This window comes from Benincasa hispida, chromosome 9 (assembly GCF_027475165.1).
Source record: "Benincasa hispida cultivar pf3 chromosome 9, pf3_genome.v1.1, whole genome shotgun sequence".
In the NCBI taxonomy this organism is placed as follows: domain Eukaryota; kingdom Viridiplantae; phylum Streptophyta; class Magnoliopsida; order Cucurbitales; family Cucurbitaceae; genus Benincasa; species Benincasa hispida.
In genome coordinates, this window is record NC_143486.1 from 29,941,709 (window position 1) to 29,965,009 (window position 23,301).

Genomic DNA, 23,301 nt, shown 5'->3' on the forward strand with positions numbered 1-23,301 from the left:
AAGTTTTGTTTCAAATTGGTTCCTCATTTGCACTTTTAACGTCAATCTTTCAGTAAATACTCACTTTCTACTTTAGTTTTAATGTCTATTAATTAATTTAAAAGAACAGTGATTAATTAAGTTTCACTAATTTTTAAAATCAAAATAAAAAATGAAATGGCTACCACACGGGCCTTAGTTTTTGAAAATTAGCCTACACGCACCCATTCCACCTCATAACTTCTTGGTTTATTGTTTTTTTTTTTTTGCTAACAAGAATGTTAGCTGACATAGTGTTTATACTATCAACCTTATAGTCTGAGGTTCGATCCCCCACCTGCACTTTAATTACAATATCTTTCTAAATAAAAATTCAACGCTTGTAATCCAAAATATTTACGTGTAAACTAAAATATTTTGATTTGTTGGAATGATCCTTTCTTCCACTTCGGGGAGACTGACCGAATTCTCTTGAGCAGCATATGTGGATTGAACTCCAATTCTCGCGGCGGCATTTTCGTCTCTACAACCAGCGCGCGCCTTAGCCAAATTCCGACTCTTCCTCCATGGACTTGCTGGTACAATTTCAATTTTGTTATCATTCCACTCCCTATCTTCTTCTTCTTCTTCTTCTTCTTCTTCTTCTGAATCTCCTCCATTACGCAGAACAAGTTCAACCCCCGCAAGAAGGACCCAAAGAAATTACCCTCTGTTCCTGTTTCCTGGATTGAAGTCTCCGAGTCTGTTTCACGCCGCTGCCAATTTCAACCTGATGGTCAACTTTCTGTGAGCTTCTGGTTTTACTCCACATTTATGTTTTCTTGAACTGGGTTTTAAAGATTTAATGGTGTTCGGCTTTCTGGGTAGTGGTTGTTTCATTTCCTAAATTACCATTCGTTCTCCTTTTCTTTATGGAAATTCCGTGGTGTTCTTGCTTATTTTGTGTAAATGTGGGCAATCTTGGTATCTAGATATGCTTTAATGTTTAGTACTAATTGGAGTTGAATTACAATGAGGTTTGAGGCGTTGGACATGATGTGGTTCTGATCTACTTACATTACTATCACTAATATGATTACGGAATGAATTACCATCTGAACTCTGTAAGGTTAGCTGTTTGTCTTCTGTTATTTGAATGGCCAGTAGAGTGGAGTGTGATATAATCATGTAATCTTCTGGTTGTCACTGGTGTCCTTTACGATGCAAATGGGCCAGTGTCAATTCATGTTTTTGAAACTTAGGTTGATCTTAACTTATCGACCTTTTTTAGCATGAATGGCAGGAAGATTAAGGATTTATTAAGCAGTTATTAATGAACATGGTTATTTAGATCGAACAAGTTATCTGAAAGATGCTCAACTTCCATACCATTAGGCATCCATATTGCTGATTTTGGTCAAGTTTCTGCACTTTACAAAAAATGCATAGGAAAAGCACATCTTCAACCCTAAACTCTAATACACATCGAGTGCAAACAAAGTCTTCCATTGGTGGAATGATAAAAAATGACCCTTCTGAATGGTACCCTTCTGATAAATAACTCACTGCTTTCCAACCAACTAAATGGTGCCGACCCCCTCCTCCACAAGCTTTGAAAAAACTTTCTAACGGATTCTTGAAAATATCATTGAATGGCTTTTTGAAAAGGAAAAAAGGTGTGGCTAGAGAGGAACAACAAAATTTTCAGAGGCACAGAGAGGTCTTTAGATGAGATTTGGGAGGGGTGAGGTTTAAATCCTCTTACATACGCACTTCAGGCTTTTTTGTAATTACCAGCTTAATATAATTCTTTTGGATTGGAGCCCATCTTGTAAGTTGTTGAGGGCTTTTTCTGTGTGCTTGTTTTTTTGTTGCCTTTGTATAAAAAAGAAACGAAAGGCAGTAAAAGGAAGGCTTGTTCAAAATGGTTGTACGAAAGTAGGTCTTTTTCTTAGACAAACCTCAGTGAAAGGTTTTCTTCTGAATCAAATTACATCGAGAGGCATTTGGATTTTGGAAGAGGAAAATACCTAAAAAGGTCAAAGTTTTCTGTGGACTCTTGCTATGTGAAGTATGTAACAATGTTTCTGATTCAACCATGATCTTTTTGAAGTTAAAATTAGAAAATGGATATATTTTTTTGTTCCAGTTGTGCAACCTCCAAATTGGATGTTATATAAAAAAATAAATTGATTGCGGTAGGTGAAGATTATTGATGACTCAAGACCAGCGATTCAGCGTATCGTTGATTCCTTCCTCAATACATTTTTTCCCTCAGGATACCCATACAGGTAATCTGCATTTGTAATAAGGTGGACTGTTGTATGTGTAATAAAATGAAAGAATTATATGAGTAAAAGTAATTAAGTAAGAGGCAAAATTACCCAAGAAATGCTGAACTAATCTCAACTAAATACAGTAGGAAATTTAATTAGGTAAAAGGTAAACTAATCTCAATTAAATACAATTCGTAGACTAACTCTGTAAACATTTGCCACTGAAATGTAATATGTGCATGCAACATGAACAACTGCCTTTTGTAAATGCCTTGATTATTCGCGTCTTACTTGACAGTGTCAACGAAGGATATTTGAGGTATACCCAATTTCGAGCCTTGCAACATGTTACTAGTGCAGCTCTGTCAGTGCTGTCAACTCAGGTCTTTATCTGAATCTTTCCATCTTTGGTATAGAATTATAATTACGTAATAATTTTTGGAAATAGTAATATTACATTTCATACATCAATGAATTTTTTTCTTTTTTAAGAAAAAGAATTGACATTTCTTTTTCTATGGTGAAAGATTTAGTTTGGAAGGGCACCAAACAGAGACGGGCAGTGCTTGCATTGCATGATTGGGTCTTAACAAATATAAATTGTTGTTGTAATCTTCATAATATCAATTGGTTTAGTATTCTGGAGCTTTACTTTATATGTCAATTACCCATTATAACTGTTACTCTTGAACTCATTGACATTAGAATTATTATTGGTGGTTTTGATACTACTTGCTCCATACAATTTATTGCAACAGTCATATGGCATATTTATCATGCAATTTATCTCAAGTTTGTGTTTCATCTTATTTTTATTCTTCCCCACTTCAAATTATAGAGTGATAGTCATTGATACATGTTCTTAATTCTGTTCAGTCACTGCTGTTTGCTGCAGGCTTGCGGCCAACAGCGGCACAGGCTACCGTTGTAAGTTGGGTAAGTTCAATAATAGTTCGTTATGGATCTGTATGCTTGGTGACATATTTCTCTCTTTCTTTTTTCTTCCCCCATCCTTTGATTATTCATCAACTCTTTTTCTTGTTTTTTAATAAATAGTTTTAAAATTTTATCATATAAAATTATTTAAAATTTGAAACATACAAGTACACTGTTAAAAAAATTATTCCCTTCTTCCTGAAAGGTTTTAAAGGATGGGATGCAACATGTTGGCAAACTTATATGCAGCAATTTAGGTGCAAGAATGGATTCAGAGCCGAAAAGGTGGAGAGTTATTGGTATGCATCTGTGTCAATTTGTTATCTATTTTAAGATAGCATTTCCGTTCGTATATCATTTTGTTAATGTAGCATTTCCATGCAGACATTATGTTTCTTGGAGTCACAGTGTGTGCGCGTGGACGCATGTGTTCATGTCTTTTCTTTCTTTCTTTCTTTCTTCCTTTTAGTTGCTTTTTTTATTTTTTATTTTTGTCAAGTGGCAGTTGACCATCGCTTATATAAATGATTGGATCTGATGTTGTAGCTGATGTCCTATATGACATGGGTGCTGGCTTGGAAGTTATTTCTCCATTATGCCCTCATCTTTTTCTTGAGATGGCCGGCCTAGGAAACTTTGCAAAGGTTTAAGTTGCTTCTTACTCTACGTTTCATATTCACTTTGATGCCCTGTATTCTCCTCCCCCCTCCCCCCCCCCCCAAAAAAAAAAGAGGAATAATAACAACATATAGGGAAAAAAAAGATATTAAGAGATGTAGAATAAACATCAAAATTTTTTTTTTAAAAAAAAACATTTTTCTTATCCAGGAAAAAAAAAAATTAAAAACCAACCTTTTCTTAGGTTCAATAGTTAATTTTGAAATATATACTCTTTGGTGTTCTTTTCTTGAATCATGATCACATATTGTCAATATTATTCTTTTACACGACAAATTTTATGAAGTATTATCAGTATTCCTCCGTACTAGCTGCCCAGTACAAGAATTAATATGCCTTCTTTATTTTGTGAAACTTTTTCACTAGTTTGATCTTTCGAACTTCTATTGTTTTTTTTTTCCTGGGACTAGGGAATGGCAGTAGTTGCTGCAAGAGCAACAAGATTGCCAATATATTCTTCATTTGCTAAAGAAGGCAATCTTAGTGACCTCTTTGCCAAAGGGGAGGCCATCTCCACTCTCTTCAACGTTGTTGGAATGGGAGCTGGCCTGCAATTAGCGTCAACTATTTGTTCATCAATACAAGGAAAGGTAGGATCGCTTGAATTTCCACTGTCAGATGATCTTTTTCCTCTAGTTTCTTATGCATTTTTCAATGTCATAAAATGATCCAAAAACGAACCGGAGTTAAATTTATCTTGTAAGGATTTAGCTATTTTTTTGCATTTTTGTAATTATTGCCTCACTTTTTGTGGATTTCTCCGCGTTGTTATGCTTCTGTATTCTTTTTTCATATGTTTCTAGGATGACTTTTGAAAGTGAAAAAAATTTATTGTATGCTTACAGCAGATACTGATCCTGAACTCTAGGGTAATTTTGTTTTTTTGTGTTGATGGTCCCTACCTACTGCATCCAGTTGTAGTCTTGACTCACCTATAATGTCTGTCCATTTGTTTTAATCGCATCCCCGCTGCTCCTAATTTAAAGTTCCCCACCATGATCATAATGCAAGGTGTTTAGGTTATTTATTAAGTTTTTTTTTATCTTGCTTATTATGCGTCTAAATCTGGTTCAAGCATGAGATACATTCAAATAACTTTTGAGTTGGTTATAATTTCTATTTCTTGCAGTTAGTTGCCGCACCTCTCCTTTCAATCGTACATGTATATTGCGTTGTAGAGCAAATGCGAGCAACTCCAATAAACACGTTGAATCCACAGAGGACGGCAATGATTGTTGCTGATTTCGTGAAGTCGGGAAGGATACCAAGCCCCTCTGACTTAAGGTACCAAGAAGATCTCGTCTTTCCTGGAAGACTCATAGAGGATGCTGGAAATGTAAAAGTAGGTGGGGCTTTACATGAGGTTATTAAACCATCAAAACTTCTTGAAATGAAACAAATATTCCCTGAGGAGAAGTTTGTTTTGAACCAAAGTCAAAAATGGGTTGACATGGTGTTGGAGCATGATGCCTCGGGCGAAGATGCATTGAGGGGATGGCTAGTAGCTGCTTATACTGCAAACATAAAAGGGCCTTCTCATGAGCCTACTGCCAGTGTGTTGCTTGAGGCTTACGAAAAGATGAACGATATGTTCACTCCGTTTCTAGCTGAACTTCAGGCTAAAGGGTGGCATACCGATCGTTTTCTTGATGGAGCGGGAAGTCGTTTTGCCTGGTAGTTCTTCATTCTCGATACTATCTTTAATCTTTAATTCATTTAGGTTTGTTGATATTAGAGCCCTAGAATATATGAAGTAGAAATAGAATCAAGAATGAACACATTCATAATGTAGTTAGAGGTTTGGTAAGTTGGTAGTGATGGCACTATGGAGTAGTTGATGTTATTCTTGCAATAGAATTAAATTGTAGCATAGTTCTATTGGATTATTAGTCCCTATTGAGGGTTGGAAGGATTGGGATTCTCTTTTTTCCCTTTTTTTTTTTGTTTTTTTTTTGTTTTTAATGAGTTTAGGAGATTTATGAATATAAAAATGGATTTGTTTTGTTTGGTTTGAAGTACAATTTTGAGATTTTCTTGATTTATAGTTTTCCCTTGCAGTAGCTCATGTCTTACATAATCTCTCTCTTGAGTTCAATGGGTAAGATCAAACCATCAATCTTCATAATGATAACTGGTGCTTTATTTGGTAGTGGTAACTGTTTTGTTTTTTAAAATTAAGTTTATTTTCTTTCCATTTCTTACCATAATTTGCATCATTCATAAGTACAATGGTTGAATTCTTAGCCAAATTTAAAAAACAAAAACAAGTTTTTAAAAGTTACTATTTTTAGTTTTCAAAATCCAAGTTGATCAAACAAGTCCACAATCAAGGGAATGGTGACTGAGCTGATCGTAGGAGTGCTCCCCCGTTTCACGGGTTTTTAAACTATTGGTAGAAAGGAGATAACAAAGGGAGAAATTTGGAGGTGGAAGTAGTGTATATATGTTTATTTTTTAAAACAAAAACTCAAAAACCAAATCATTATCAAACGGAACTTTATTTTTTTCTACTTTAAAATCTATTTATTTAGGGTGAAAGATATTTAGGTACTCTCTTAAAACTTCTCATAAATTCCATCGTTTCTCCGTTCTCTCGCTTTTTTCTCTCTCTCTCTTTTTCTTTTTAACAACCTTTCATCGAAGAGATCCAAGCGTCGCCACGCCACATACTATAGTCGTTCAATCACATACCACTATTTTTTTCTCCTCTCTCATCTCTTTCTCGTCTTCTCCCTCTCTAGTCTCTTTAGATACTTTTCTTTTTAATAAAAAGCTCCTTTCACAAACTCCTAGCATCCATGATAGCTTTGTCAAACACTCAAAACAAATTAAATTCGACAACCATTGACTGAGCAAAATTGATATGTTGGTGGTTGGGTCGGTTTGATAGTTTGAGCCTAAAGTTGATGTCGACCGACCGATGATCTCTTAATAATGTGTATATATAAACTTTATTGCAATCGTTTATGCAAAAGACATGATAAGAAATATTGGAACAAATGTTTTATTTAGGTTGAAAAATTCATCATGCATGTATATACATTGGATAGACAGAAAAAAAGACATTAATATGAGATATATTGATTATAACTGAACTTTTTATAAAAGTTATGTCCATTAATCAATTGAATTATGCTCATATTAGCTTTATAGGCACCTAATTTAATCCCTAAAGCTTAAAATTTGTGTATCTGATCTCTAATTTTTTTTTTAAATTACAAATTTAGTTCATAAAGTTTTATTTTATATTTTTTATTCATTGATTTACTAGACATAAAATTGAAACATTAGGGTTCTATTAGAAATAATCTAAACTTATATCTAATAATTAGTTTAACTTCTTTTTTTAAAAAAAAAAAAAAAATCAATGACGTATAAGATACAAAGTTGAAAGTGTTCGGCTAAATAAATACAAACATCAAAATTCAAGAACTAAAATTGTAATTTAACCTAAAAGATAAGTCATGGAACTTGGAGATGATAATTGAGATCTTCTCAGATACATTAACAAAAAACAAATTAAATGATAAAAATCACTTTTGGTCCCTACTTCCAGAGGAGCAAAGATTTAGTTTTTGAACTTTAATTTGTAACATAGTCTCAATGCATTCAAATTTATAGTGTTTAGTGCTTAAGCTCTTACATATAACAATTTAGATTCCATATGTTATGGGTGATTTTTGGGTTAAAGGTTAGAAACGACATAGCGAAGAAGAAGAAGCTACAAAGCTAAGAAAATGATAATAAACATATTAGTGACAGGTCTGAAACTTATGTCGTTAATAAGCTTGAGACATGATCAAAAGAAAATTTATAATGCCAAACTACTCCTATCACTACTTTAACGTAATAACAGTGGTTAGTCCGAGTCGATTCGCAGAGAAGCGCGATTGAGTTCGTTAAGTAATTTTCTAACTTGGGGGGGGGGAGTTTGGTATGGAAGAGATATGCGTGAAATTAAAATAAAAAGGTAAATGTAATCTAGAATAGGAGTCTATCTAATTTCTAAAGCAAGAGAGAGTTTCCTATGTAATTTCTTTCATTAGGCATCCATTAATTCCACTGAATCTGTCAACCCCTCAACCTATTAGAAAATCTAATAGCCCAAATAGCCAATTTTTGATAAAAATCCAAACCAGCTCTAATTCAATATAAAACTTTTCCTTCTTAGCGACGTACAAGTCAAAACTGAAAAGCATTAAGAAAGGGTTCAATTGTTGAGACATACTACAAGTCGAAAAGCCATATCTTATAGCATGATTTGTTTGGGAAAGGTTATACTAGGGCATACATGCATTTGGTCAAAAAAAATCTAGACTTCACACATGCAATCCTAATATGCGCAACTAAATCAATCAATATTGCATAGGCTATGACGATTCTACAAGCAAGAACTTCGATAAATTAATTTGTCAGATTAATTTATAAAAATACCATTAATAATAAATCAAATCTACCCAAAGGATCCACAACAATTTAGTTAAATTAATTAGAAAATCTTCAAGAAAATAAACATAGGGCTCTTGCTCAAAGAAATTAGATAGGAGTTACATCTTAATTCATAGACAAATTCGAGATATATATCCAATCCGTCGATTACGACCCAAAACAAAAAGAAAAATTAACCTAAAGATACTGAATTCTGAAGGGAAAGGAAGAAGAATGAAGATTAACTTTGGCTTTCATCAATTCGGCCTCCAAAGTTTAGCATATTTTGACCTAGACCAAAGAGAAATATTTATAGAAAACGAGGCAGCGTCGCAACACTAGAAATAACGTTGCAATGCTGAAGCATTCGATCAGGAGCATCAAGGAAGAAGTCCAACGCTATAGCCAATGCTCACTTGCGTACGCGCTCCGCTCTCCGTTCGTCAATTGTCATAACGTCGGAATGCTCTAGAAAAGCGTTGCAATATTGGGTATTTTGTCCCTAGCGTTGGAGTGAAGCGTCAAGATGCGTTGCAACGATGGTGATGTTGAACATTCAAAGGGTTGTGACGCTCAGAGCAGCATTGCAAGGCTCCCCTGCATCACGATGTATGCCTCCAAGTGTTGCATGAGCGTCAGACTTAGGCCAATCTTGAGTATTGTGACGCTTAGGTAGGGGCATTTTGGTCATTTTGACTCATTTGAAGCCCGAATGCTCAAATAAACTCCAAATTACTTCAAATTAACCAGTTTCTTCACCAAATGATTAGTTCTACCTCTTGATTGCTCGATACCTACAAAATAGGGAAATAAACACGTAAAATCCGATAACGAGTCCGAATTAAGCTAGGAATAATAACTCTTTTTGAGAGCTAACAAACACCCTCAACTTAATTCTTGCTCGTCTCGAGCAAGGTAGGAGCACACAAAATAGAATATGAAATAATTAAAGACATGCTAGCTTAATTCACAATGTTGTTACTCCAGTTTTAACAGTCAATTAGAATGAAATTTGAAATCAAGAACGAAAATCAATTATGATCAATCAATGAAGCACAAGTTTAAGAATGGTTCTTAATCTATTCATGCATAAATGAGCCTAGAGTTTTGCTAGTTAAGCTTGCACAGCCCGGAAAAGTTTTACAAGGTCCTCATCCCGTTTTCCCTTACTCTGGCTCGGTTATCAACCTTGGACATACCATACTTGTAAAATAGAGGGCAACATTAAGACAAGGGTGCCTAAACACACACAAAAAAAAAACATAAAGGGCATTTATTTTACCTAGAGTCACTCCCCACCATTGGAAACCTATCATTCTTCTCTCGTAGGCCCTAACTAGGCACGGCAGAGGTAGCTCTTTTCACCTCTATCCATAACACACACACAATTTTTTTTTTTTTGCAAGCACGCTAGCATATGCCTCATTTTTTATGCCTTTTTTCTTTTTATTTTTTGTCCAGAAGTGAAACTAATTTTCTTTTCTTTATTTTTCTTTTCTCTCTCTTTTTTTATTCACAGTAGGCCCTATTTTATCCACCTTTTCTAGTTTTTCTCTAAAACAAGTATAGTTACTCCTAAGTCAAATGTGAACCTTTCGGAGTGACAACAAAAATATAAACCAGATAACCCAATTCTCAGAACACAAGTCTTTAATTTCGCAAAACAATGACTTAAAGATGCATGAGAGATAAGAAAAAATTTTAAAGTTGGGCTAAAATCATGATCATGCATTCCTAACGTTCCTTCATGCAAATTTTATCACAGGAAGAGTGCTCATAAACTATCATAATAATAACATAGCAAATAGCAAGCAAGGAAATCAAGTACACAACATAGTCCGAGCACAGCACTCAAGGACCCTAAACTAATAAAAACTACCTGACAGATACTCCACCCCCAACTTAAAATAATACATTGTCCTCAATGTATCTCAACTAAAGCTCAAAAGGATAAAAACAAGGGATTAGAAAACCCTCCTAATACAATGTCGTTCACGAGATGGTGTGGTCGGGCATCTCCTCCTCGCTCAAGATTAGGCTCCAGAGAGGCCTACAAAAAGAGAAAAATAAAAGAAAAAATACAAAAGAAAACCTACAAAACAAACAAAAAGCTAGAAAAACTAAAAAGAAAGAAAGAATAAAAATAAGAAAGAAAAGAAGCAAATTTTTTTTTTAAAACCTGGCTGCCTCCAAGAAGCACAAATTTTTAACGTTGGTTGCTCGACGCGACCTGTCTCCTATCAAGGAACAAAAAAATTCTCGTATTTCTCTGGTCTCTTCTTGGATGAGTCGATATAGTCCAGTAACCCTATAAGGCTTTTCATCTTTTGAAGAGAACCATGACAGATCGAATTTGGTATTTTTAATTTTGTTTGAAAAAAAGGAAAAAGAAAAATCAAAAGACTCAAGGACTTACTCAACAAAAAATAAAGACTCTGACTCAACTGAGTCTACTGACTCATGAGGTGAAGGTGAGCAAAATTAAAAAATAAGAGGAATACCAATACAAAGAACAAAACGAGGCTTGGAAGCCCTGACTCTCTTAACTGGATTTCTTCCAAATTAAGCTCATACTCATACTTAACCACACAAACTTGTTCTTGGAATGGCAAAGGATAAACATCGTCATCTGAATCGGTCCATGCGTATTTCATCACAAGGTCGGCCTCAATGCCACAGACGTAGGACAACTCTAAACGATTTCCTGCACACTCAAAAAGATCATTAGCACGTTCACACATTAAGAAATCCAACGTCTTACCCTGATTAGAAATTTGAGGGACCAGTTGCTCTGCGGAATTATTGATGCTCGTATCTCCACTCTCAACTCGGCATCCTCAGAAGATGGTGATTCCCAAGACTCCTTTAGTTTCCTAACTGATTCAATGATCTCAACGATGTGGTCACTCAGACTCTGAAGCTCAGCTCTAACCTCATGTACAAAATAGAGGTCATCCTGCTGGAAACTGATGAGTACTTGATAATTGTTGGGGCACTCCTGCAAAAACTCAACAGAGCGATTAGAAAGTGCCCTAACTATATCCTCCAAAGAAATACCTGAATTGGCAGATGAATACAACGTTTGGCTAGGCCACTCCCAAGAAAGATTGTATTTGCACTTAGAACCATGCAAATCCTGTATTTGCATATTAGCCATAACTTGAACAATAGAGGATAGCTCAGATATTTGATCTCTAAGCTCACGAATCTCTTTTACTTCTGGTGTTTGCCGTTGTTTTACATAGCTTACTTGATGCGCATAAATGTTTATATTTTCTGGCAATTGAAAAACAAGTAGACACAAAAGGAAAAAATATATATTTTTTTGGTTTTTAAAGTTTAATAGTCAATTCTAACTAAAAGATATTAATTGGCTTGCTTCGATCCCCAACAATGGCGCCATTTTTAACAAGCCCGAAACTTACATCGTTAATAAGCTTCAGACTTGATCAAAAGAAAATTTATAATACTGAACTACTCCTATCACTATTTTAATGTAGTAACAGTGGTAAGTCCGAGTCGATGCATAGAGAAGCGCAATTGGTTTCGTTAAGTTAATTCTCTAACTAAAGCAATAAATAGAGGGGTTGGTGTGGAAGAGATATATGCGTGAAATTAAAATAAAAAGATAAATTTAATCTAGAATAGGAGTCTATCTAATTTCTAAAGCAAGAGAGAGTTTCCTATGTAATTTCTTTCATTAGGCATCAATTAATTTCACTGAATTTGTCAACCCCTACACCTATTAGAAAATCTAATAGCCCAATTAGCCAATTTTGATAAAAATCCAAACCAGCTCTAGTTCAGTTTAAAACTTTTCTTTCTTAGCGACATACAAGTTAAAACTGAAAAACACTAAGAAAGGGTTCAATTGTTGAGACATACTACAAGCCAGAAAGTCATATCTTATAGCATGATTTGTTTGGGAAAGATTATACTAGAGTATACATGCATTTGGTTAGAAAAAACCTAGACTTCACATATGCGATCCTAATATGCGCAACTAAATCAATCAATATTGCCTAGGCTATGACGATACTGCAAACAAGAACTTCGTTAAATTAATTTGTCAGACCAATTTATAAAAATTCCATTAATAATAAATCAAATCCACCCAAAGTATCCACAACAATTCAGTTAAATTAATTAGAAAACCTTCAAGAAAATAAACATAGGGCTCTTGCTCAAAGAAATTAGATAAGAGTTACCTCTTAATTCATAGACAAATCCGAGATATACATCCAATCCGTCGATTACAACCCAAAACAAAAAGAAAAACTAACCTAAAGATACTGAATTCTGAAGGGAAAGGAAGAATGAAGATTAATTTTGACTTCCATCAATTCGGCCTCCAAAGTTCAGTATATTTTGAGTTAGACCCAAGAGAAATATTTATAGAAAACGAAGCAGCGTCGTAATGCTAGAAATAGCATTGCAATGCTAAAGCATTCGATCAGGAGTGTCAAGGAAGAAGTCCAACACTATGGCAAACGCTCACTTGCATGCACGCTTTGCTCTCCGTTCGTCAATCGTTGTAGTATCGCAACACTCTAGGGGAGTGTTGCAATGCTGGGCCTTCTGTTCCCAAGCGTTGGAGTGAAGCGTCAGGATGCATTGCAATGGTGGTGATGTTGAATTTTCAGAGCGTTGTGACACTTGGGGCAGCGTTGCAATGCTCCCCTACATCACAATCTATGCCTCCAAGCGTTGCACGAACGTCAAACTTAGCCCAATCAACTCCATTCTTCACCAAATGATTAATATGCTCAAATCCAAATTGCTTCAAATTAACCCTATTCTTCACCAAATGATTAATTCTACCTGTTGATTGCTCGGTACCTACACAATAGGAAAATATACACATAAAATTCGATAACGAGTCTTAATTAAGCTAGGAATAATAGTTTTTTTGAGAGCTAACAATAAGCAATCGAGCCAACAAGATGAGATAAACTTAAGGAAAAGGTCTACTCCAGCTTTGAGCCAAAGTAGCTCAGTCGGCATCGGTCTCGGCCATGGATAAGGTCGAGGCCAACCCTCTCCATTCGGTGAATGGAGTGTACCATGACCTATTTAAGGCTTGAGAAGAGGATAGTTTGGGTCAAAAGCCCAAACCAGCCTTTTCGGCCTCAGCCCCGATCAAGGTGAGATCGAGGCTAAGCCTCCAAGTTGGATGAACAGGGTATGATAAATGCATTCCTAGCCCGTTTGACTCAAGAGATAACCTAATATGACTTGGAAACTTGGAGATAGATGCCCTAAGTCGGGATTTCACTATAAATATATCATTTTATGACTACAAAGGAAGTAAATCCATTCTAATACTGAAAAGCTCTACTTAATACACAGTTAATCTTTATGACTTATCGAAGCCTATGTGGCAAGCATCACAACAGTGGTGCAGATTTTTCCATCTTACAGGTCACATTCTTCCCCAAATTATAAATTTACCATTGTGTTGTCACATGAAGGTCATGTGCGTTTTTCCTATCAAAATTTGGCATTGACACTCTACTTTAAAATTGTAACAATTAAGTCCCTATTGTGAGAAATCTCATCAAACTTAATTGTCAATTTTGATTACGTAACGACTAATTAGTCTTTATAGTTTATAAACAAACTTTTCTTATCAATTCTATCAATCTACATGTATAAGAAATTTCATTGATTCTAAATAGTATCATTATAATAGGGACTGAATCATAACAAGTTGAAATACTAAATTGATACTTTATTAAACATATGAACTAAATTATTACAAATTTGGAAATACATAAATTAACAAGTTGTCTTCATATATAACAAATCGGGCCAACTTATTTGCAAATATAGCAAAATGAAAAAAAGTTTCCTCAGTCTCTTGAAAAAACTTCATGTTTGTTTTCTTTGTTATATTTGAAGATATTTTCAACAGTTTTGTCATTTAAAACAATTTCTCATTACAAATTAATATTAAAAAAATTAAGTGTCTCTTGGGTAGGCAATCTCAATTGTGAAAACTGAGGATTCAACAAAAATAAAGTTTTATTTCATGTGGTCAGATATGTGATTGGTAGTAAATTCAAAAATTGAATTATAATTTGAATAATTGTTCGAATTTTTTTTGATAATATATTTATAAACCATAAAATTACATTACAAGAATTTAGGCATTTTCCGATGATAGAAACCGTCAGCAAAAGTTTTAAAAATCGTCGGCAAAACCTATCCCGACGGTAATCCAATCGTCGGCAAAATCATCGAGAAAGTACTGTCGGGAAAACCTTTCCCAACCCAAAAAAGCCGTGTCGTAGGGAAAAAAAGATATCTTGATGGATCAAGGATGAGGACTTTTTGTCAACCCTAAACGAAACCTCCGGGATAAATCCTTTCTCCCCATGGTAAAAATAAATTACAACCGTCGGGAGATGTGAACTTATGCCGACGGTTCCGTTTGACATCGGAACAAGTCATTTCTCCCGATGATAAGAATAAATTACAACTGTTGGGAGAATTCAGCTTATGCCGATGGTTTTTTTGGTCGTCGGGATATTGTTACTTATCCCGACGCTTTCTGTACGATACTACCGCTGGCAAAAGTTACTTGAACTATTTTAGGGTGAAATTACACCATTTCCAACCCCTAGACCGTCGAGATATAAGTCATTGATTTTTTCTTTATTTACTATATTTTATTTCTGTTCTATTTTTTACAAATATCGTACCTATTTGAATCTTAGAAATATCAAATAAACTATAATAATTTTACAAATAAACATGTTTGAATCTTAAGTATTTGTCAAGTAAATAACTACTAATGCTATTTTTTTGAAATATAACATAACATCCACAAATCTTTAACTTCGAAATAACATTACATAATAACAAACTACCTATAAAACTCAATTCTACAACCTAACTAAGCATGTCAGGAGAAGCATCTTCAACATAAATCACGAGATACCTACAAAATACAAATTTAAATAAGTTTAATGCTCAATATACCAATATCAATCTCAAAATGAATATAAAACTTCAAACTCAACTAAGAACATTAATGAATTGAAACAAACCAACTCAAATTTACATATTTCAATCCAAAACTCAATATAGAACTTGAAACCCAACTTAAACTTAATCATAATCATACATTTACCCCTATACTAACTTTAAACCCAATATAATTAGTTTACTACGAAAATTGAAGATTTCATACCTAACTCGATTTATCTTTCATGAGCTGTAAGACCTATCATTGTTCCTATGCAAACAAAAATATATATGTTATACAACAAATGTAAGTTGTGAAATGAAAAAGAAGATCATATTTACATGATTATTCCGTATCATTAAGATGATCTTCTTATCTTACTTAATTATTATCTTTCATTGTGCAAAACAAAACAAACAAATCAAGACATATACAATACTACAAACTTACAACTTAGGAGAAAAGAAAGTACCAAATATATTGTTGGGCAATCGCAATGAACATATATCTACTACTTTTCGTACACACATTAATTACTAATGCAGAAACAAAAAAAAAAGTCAATCACACTGAAAAGTAAAAGAAATAAACAAGTAGAAATTAAATTCACACTCAATAGGAAAAAATCTTAAAACGAAGAAAATTGTCCAAGAACATCAACAACAATCAGCAAGTTTCACAAAGGAATTCTGGCATAAATTTCTACGCAAGCAAGAACATAAATCAACAAATCAATAAAACAAAAATACGAATTATTAAGCACAAAACAACTCAATCAACAACAAGCGTAAAATGTATAAGCAAAAATAAAATAAAGCGATAAGTACATAAATGTGCGTGTTTGGACAGAACAACGACCAAAACAAAGCGATAAGCAAAAATTACTTTAGATATCACCAAAACCATAAAAACTCACCAAAAAATCGCAAGAAAACGTAAACGACGAGGCAAAGAAGAATCAAAAAGAAATAATAAGAGTGGAGATAGATTAAAAAGAAAAAAAGGAGTAGGAAATGGAAATGATAATGAAAATGAAGAAGAAGAGACCGAAGATGGGAAAGGTCACTGGCGGCAAACGACGAACGACAGGGAGGAGAGGATGGAGAACAACAAACGGCAGGGAGGAGAGGACGGTGAACGGAGGCAACAGCATCGAACGATGATCTGTGTGACAGTCGATCTGTGCGGGGAGGAGAGAAACAGATGTTTGGGGTTAGAGAGAAAATGAGAAAGGTCACATGCGGTGGGAAAAATAAGGGGAAGGAGGGTTATAATCGACCCTCTTCCACCGGTGGAAAAACCATTGGGATAAGTAGTTACTCCCAACGGTTCTTTGGGTCACCATCGGGAAAGCTCTAAAAAAATTCTTAATTTTTTAAAAAAAATTGTCCTATTTTGATGGCTTAAAAAAACCGTGGGCTTCTCGGCAGTCGTTCGAACGACCGTCGGGTGATCTTCAATAAACAAATTCTAATATATTTTTTAAAAATTGACACATGCCCGAAATTCGTCGGGCTAACCAAGATCTCCCGACAGCTGTACCTACCACCGTTGGGAGAACTTCAATAAAAAATTCTAATATCTTTTTTAGAATTAACCCTTTCCCGACGGTCATACAATTGTCGGGCAAGGTCGATTCTCTTGACGGTATTTGGATTACCGTCGGGATAACTAATTTATCCCGACCCTAATCAAACATCTGTCGGGAGATAATTTATTCCCGACGCCTCAATACAAGCGTTGGGAAAACTAGATTATCCCGATGATTTTTCTTTCGTTGGAAAAAATCAAAATTCTCGTAGTGTTAGTTGTAGTAATTACCTACTAAATATCTAAGTTAAATATAAATATTATTACTTGATTTATGAACATGGTTTAGGTTTAAAATTTTGTATTATTATTATTATTAAGTTTCATGTGAGTAAATAATACATATTGTAATTTAAAAGAAAAATGAATCGGATCTAAAATACTAGATTTATTATTTATCTTTTTTATTCTAATTCAAATTTAAAATTCAAAATATGTATACGCTTGCATTTGGATATACTGAGACATAAAGATGTTAAATTGTGCATGACTTGGATCACAAATGCAAAAACAATTTTAGAAAACGTATTACAAATTACTTACCAAACATGTATTGCCTAACTCACTAAATCTTAAAACATAGATTATACCAAATGAGCCCTAAAAATTTACTTTGTTACAGAAAGTTATTTTAACCCCAATTAAGATATTGACTAAGTCAATCATGAATTATGAAAAACACTAAAATTTAAAATATATAGAAAATATCAATTTATATTCCTAAACTTTAGTGGTTATATCAACTTAAACTCTGGACTAACAATTGTATTAATTTAAACCCTAACTTTTGTAAATGTATCATTTACACCCTCCATTACATTCCATTTACAAAAACCTCTATGAAATTTATAATTATATCAATCAAATTCCTTAACTTTCATGAATAAATCAACTTAGATACTTAGCCAAAATTTCATTAGAGAATCGTTCAAACATTTACTCATATCATCCATTTTGTAAAATGGACATTTGAAAAAGTCTACATGCATTTGAGGTTTATTACATAGATGATTTTCAAATGTAATTGTAATAAATGGTCTAAATTGATTGACTTATGAAAATTTAAGAGTTTAATTTACTCAAATTATAAGTTTTTACACCAACAAAATTTAGAGGGGGTTTAAATTGATACACTTACCAAAATTCAGGTTTAAATTGAAACAACCCAATGTTTAGGGTATATATATATATTGAAAAAGATATGGTTGACAAGAGAAACAACAATTTTTAAAGTTTAATTTGAAAAATTGGCAAAAAAGTTTCAAAATTATAAAAATAGCAAAACGAATTTATATAATAAAAAATACTAATTAGTAAATGACGAAACTACCCTAAAACAACAAAATTAAGTACAAATGAAAATGCATAGATACATTGCTTAAAAAACAACACGAATACCACAAATACACTCTATCTAGACATTCTAGAACCAAAAATACATAATATCTAAACATTCCAGAAGAAAAATTAAAAATCACCCAATATGATCCTTTATGTGAGGGAAGATGACGAGCAATCTATAGGGATCATTAGAAACTTATGGATGTATACAACAATGGACTTCCTCCAAGGTGAGAAAGAACAAAATTAATTTTACCAGTAAAGTTGTTGTTGGCAAATGAATATGCAAAAGAATTGCAACTTCATAACGATGTGACCATTAGACGTATGATTGCTTTTGACACCAAACCAGTTGTAGGGAGTCTCATCATCTTCATTCCATGTGACCATTTTGCTCATTGGATCTCTGTGCAGTGTGTCTGGTAAGAGCATCTACTAAATTGTAGGAGTTTCTGCTGTCTTAACTCCATTGTCCATAGCCATACCTATCATATTGCCACGAAGGAAAAATGTCAAGATTTGGACATGAAACATGGTAGCAGCAGAGAACAGAACATTAGACTTACCCAACCACCCAGAAATCATAACCATCAAGGTGGAAGGACTGCACGGTATTCTCATTGTTTTGGAAAACAATTTCGACGAAATCGTGGAGAGCTGTTGGTAATACAGAGGTAACAATGAAGGCAGGGCCATCAGAAGGAAGGCTCTGGAGGGAATCTACAGAGAAAACACCAGGGATGTTGAAGTGATCAGCAAGCTTTAGAGATCTCTTGAGCACACTAACAAAAGACAAAGAATAAGCTCTCTGTAATATCACAAACTTCGTTAATCACCCACACACCATTGCGGAAACTTCGGTAACCCTTAAGAATAAGGACAACAATGTAAGGTTTTATGCCCTAAAACTCGTAGATAGTAAATGTTATCAATTGACCGTCATCACTAAAGAATTATCGATGTTAATTCAATAAATGTTATTTTTAACGCTAAATCCAATAAATATTATCAATCCCAGAACATCATTGTTGAAAATGATGTTCAAAGTAGAAACAAAAGCAGAAAATATGTATGCAAGCGAAAAAAAGGTCGGCAACCTGGTGAGGGTGGTCATTAAAAGCTAGTCAAGATGGTGGAATTCAAGAAAGAGTTGCTGAACCAACGATCGAAGACATGAGATTGCAAAGGAGAAAATGAGATTTTGGGGGTGGCTAAGTGAAGAAGATGAAGAAGATGAGATTTAAGGTATTTTGTTATCTTCTTTTAATAAAGACCACTCAATTTGGGGTAAAGAAACTGAAGTCACCAAGAATTATATTTAACACCCAACTCGGGAAGTCGGAAACGCACCCGACATCTTCCAAAATGGAAGAATCACATAAACCTATAGAACTTGTAAAGCCAGCAGCATATCAAGCTAAACTGTAATGACCCGAACAATTGTTAAGGGTATTTTCATAATTTTAAAATATAATTATGCTTTTTTAATTTAAATAACTAGTTTAAGAAGCTATTTAAATTTAGTGTATGGCCCATTGGAAATTTAATTTGAGATAATTGAGAACTACTAAGTTTATTCAATTCTTGTTCAAAGTTGATTTTAATACTTTTTTTGTACATCATTAATACTAAATATTAATAACTTAGTTGTATTTATATTTCACTACTACAGAAATTGGATTACTTGGCGTTTTTTCAATGTCAAGTAAAGGGTATACTTGACACTTATAAAAGCGTTAACTATTCGAATGTCAAGTATAGTGTGATAACTTGACTCTGAAAAAACATCAAGTAATATGTTTCTTGATACAATTTTCATGTCAAAAAAGATAATACACTTGACAGTGGTGGTATGTCAAGTTTATTCGAATATCAAGTATAGTGTGATACTCTTTGACGTTTTTTATGTGTAAGTATATGTCTTTTTATTTTCAAATTAAATGCCCAATCGATATTCTCATTATTCCAATAATACAATTACATCAAATAAATAAACATTATACATTTAAGATCTATCAACTCAATATATTCACTAAAAATCCATATGTTCAACTATGAACACTCCTCACAAATTACAATAATATTTCTCTTTCAATGTACATGCACAAAATAAAATCTCAACTATGCTTTTGTATATAAAACTTAGCTTTCAACAAACACAAAAGTGAAAAATTGTTTAATAAAGAACCTCTCAACAAAGTACATTATTTAATCTATATATTGATCTTTGAAATCTAAAGATCGAGAACTAAGGATCAGGCAAGCCATGATTAAGCAAGTCAACCTACAAAATAGAATAAAGGGCGATAACATCAAATTTCAAAATATATAAATAAGTGTTAAAATACAACAACGTAATCCAACCTACGAAAAGTTCAATAATAATGGTTACAAAACAAAAATTCTAGCAACTATGTAACAATTCTAAAGAGTTTTAAGGCTTTAATACCTATCAAAATGTCCAAATATCGTTAACTTTGTTGGATAGTGGCTCCAATCCCTTGAAATCTTTGAATTGAACATAAAAAATTGAAAATAACTCAATTATTGAACCAATACTTCAATGGGTAACAAAGAACTATTAACACTAACCTCCAAACTTACCAAAACCTTGCCAAGATCGGTCTCAAACCTATTGGACAGTAACTCAACTCCTTTCAACACTTCAAAATTAATCTCATCATCAAACATTCAAACAAGCAAATAATTACCAAAGATGCTACATTAAAACTCCAATCACAAATTCATTCAAATACATCCAAAGCACTTACCCGAAGTGTTTGCTCAAATCGATGCTTCACTCGAGCCTCGACCAACTTCCCTGAAAAGAAAACAAAAGAGGAACAAGAACACTCATACACTGATCTATTTGTCCAATCTGAATATACATCAAACCAAAGTTTAATAACAAGTTACTAAAAGTTTCCAAAATTTGCCAAAGTCAAAACCTTGTAACCCTGCACAACACGCTTTCAATCTTCAAACTCTGCTACAACCTGAATCTATGACCCAAACATAATGGGTGCGTTGAGGGCGTTCACTAGTGTACTTGGCTACAGATCTGAGCGGTTGGGAGAATCCAACCTGAAGCGACGAAATATATTTGTAGTGTACTTATAGTTGGGGACAGAAGGGACCGAATCGTTTGGGGGCATTCCGATTGGGGACCGATGAAAGTGACGGAAGCGTTCGGCTATAGAACTGGGCGCGGCTGAAGCGACGGAAGCGGTTGGGGGCATTTGGCTACAAATCTTGGCAGGGCTGAAGACTCGCGAACGACATGCATAACTGGCGACTGGCGAAGCTGAGCAGACGACGAGGGAAAGGGTTGGCACGGCTGAGCAGACAACGGAATGAAAAACTCAATAACAACGGCGCGAACAGAGGCGAGGGGAGAATAAAGGTTGACGACGGCTAGGGCTCTCAGACACCTGGAAAAAAGAAAAAAATGGGGGGAAGGGGAAGGTCGTGTGTGAGATGGTGAAGGAGGAAAGAAATAGTTTTTAATTTGAGAGGGAAATGAAAATGAGAAAGGGAGGGAAACAAAAAATAAAGTCTCTACACGATCGTTGAGTAAAGTAAAGGAGGAGAGAGAGTTTTTAATTTGAGAGGGAAATGAAAAATAAAGTCTCTACACGATCACTGAGTAAAAAATAAAGTGTCTATACGATCGCTTAACTCTGCTGTACAATCGCTAAGTAACACTAGAGGATCACCCAAAAACACCCCGCGATCGCTTACCCGAAACTACACGATCGCTTACAAAACATTACACGATCGCTTACCAGTTTCTATACGATCGCCTACCAAAAGCTACATGATCGCTGAGCTCTACTACACGATCGTTGAGTAACACTAGATGATCGCCCACAAACACCCCACAATCGTTTACTCGGAACTACACGATCGCTTACAAAACATTACACGATCGCTTACCAGTTTCTATACGATCGCCTACCAAATGCTATACGATCGCCTACCAAAAGCTACACGATCGCTGAGTAACACTAGACGATTGCCCACAAACACCCATGATCGCTTACCTGGAACTACACGATCATTTACCAGTTTCTATATGATTTCCTATCAAATACTATATGATCGCCTATCAAATGTTACACAATTGCTTAGCTCGGCTACACGATCGCTTAGTAGAAGTAGACGATGAGCGGCACATAATTGGAGGCCTATGAAATATCCGAAATATTTTGTCAATCTCCGTTTTTTTAACCTTTTTACTTGACACGAAAAAAAATGTCAAGTAAGACCTTATATAACTTGACACGAAAATCGTGTCAAGTAAAGGTTTACGTGAAAATATCCGAAATATTCCATCAATCTCCGCTTTTTTAACCCTTTTACTTGACATTTTTTTGTCCAAAATCATATTACTCGACGTTTTTTTCCACATAAACGTCAAGCAATTAAAAACTATAAGTGTCAAGTAATTAAAAACTATAAGTGTCAAGTAATGTAGATTTTGTAATAGTGTTTAGTTATTTGAATGAAGGGGAGAATAAGTATAAGCAGAAGATTAGTTAACTTCGTAAGAATGTGATATTAATTATGTGGATGTATGGTCTTGTTATTTATAATTTTTGTCATAAACTTTTAATTAAATTATTGAGAATGTAAAACAAGAAAATTAGACATTTAAAAATATAAGAGTTTAAACTCATTCATTGATGCTTGGTTAAAGATAGTACATAGAAAATAAGAAGAATCTTAGTAAAAAAACTTAAGTTAGCATCAACCAATCTTTTGAGCTTCCATCCTGGGCTAAATAAGATTTTAGATGGGTGAATTGAGGAGCTAAAAATGTCATTAGAAGACTACATGGTCGTGCATGCATGGAGGAGAGAGAATAAAAGCTTGATCACTTTCCAAAAACCTTGTCTCTTAAGTTATTTAGGTGATTTTTTATTTATCCTTCAAGATAGACTAAAGAAATCTGAAAATTTCTTCTCTAGCCCCATCCTAATGCTGTAAATCATACTTCTTAGGGAGAATAATGAGTTTTAAAAGTTTTTTCAATTGGTGTTCTTGGATCTCACGAGATCGTTCAACATTAGCATCAAATCGGTAAGAAACGATCTTTTTTCAATCTACTTTTATAGTGATTCT

General features: G+C 34.1%; 1 protein-coding gene across 3 annotated transcripts; it reads left to right on the top strand.

Moving 5' to 3' along the window:
• Window positions 1-374: 374 nt before the first annotated feature.
• Window positions 375-5,863, top strand: RUS2 (root UVB sensitive protein (Protein of unknown function, DUF647)). Of its 3 annotated transcripts, none has more exons than XM_039044204.2 (9): window positions 375-557; window positions 646-765; window positions 2,161-2,249; window positions 2,533-2,617; window positions 3,111-3,170; window positions 3,376-3,469; window positions 3,717-3,814; window positions 4,259-4,438; window positions 4,978-5,863. In XM_039044204.2, exons 1-9 carry the CDS (start codon window positions 546-548, stop codon window positions 5,524-5,526), a joined length of 1,287 nt encoding a protein of 428 aa, XP_038900132.1. In that variant the 5' UTR covers window positions 375-545; the 3' UTR covers window positions 5,527-5,863. The 3 variants fall into 3 exon arrangements, with proteins under 3 accessions (XP_038900132.1, XP_038900133.1, XP_090174481.1); XM_039044205.2 differs by having other exon boundaries at window positions 404-557; window positions 2,167-2,249; XM_090318355.1 differs by lacking the exon at window positions 2,161-2,249 and having other exon boundaries at window positions 404-557.
• Window positions 5,864-23,301: the final 17,438 nt, after the last annotated feature.

What these genes read in the sequence shown, in the direction of transcription:
- RUS2 (XM_039044204.2), top strand. An exon ending in TGTCAGTGCTGTCAACTCAG is followed by an intron (nt 2,618 to 3,110) that starts GTCTTTATCTGA and finishes AATTCTGTTCAG; the next exon opens with TCACTGCTGTTTGCTGCAGG. An exon ending in GCCTAGGAAACTTTGCAAAG is followed by an intron (nt 3,815 to 4,258) that starts GTTTAAGTTGCT and finishes TCCTGGGACTAG; the next exon opens with GGAATGGCAGTAGTTGCTGC.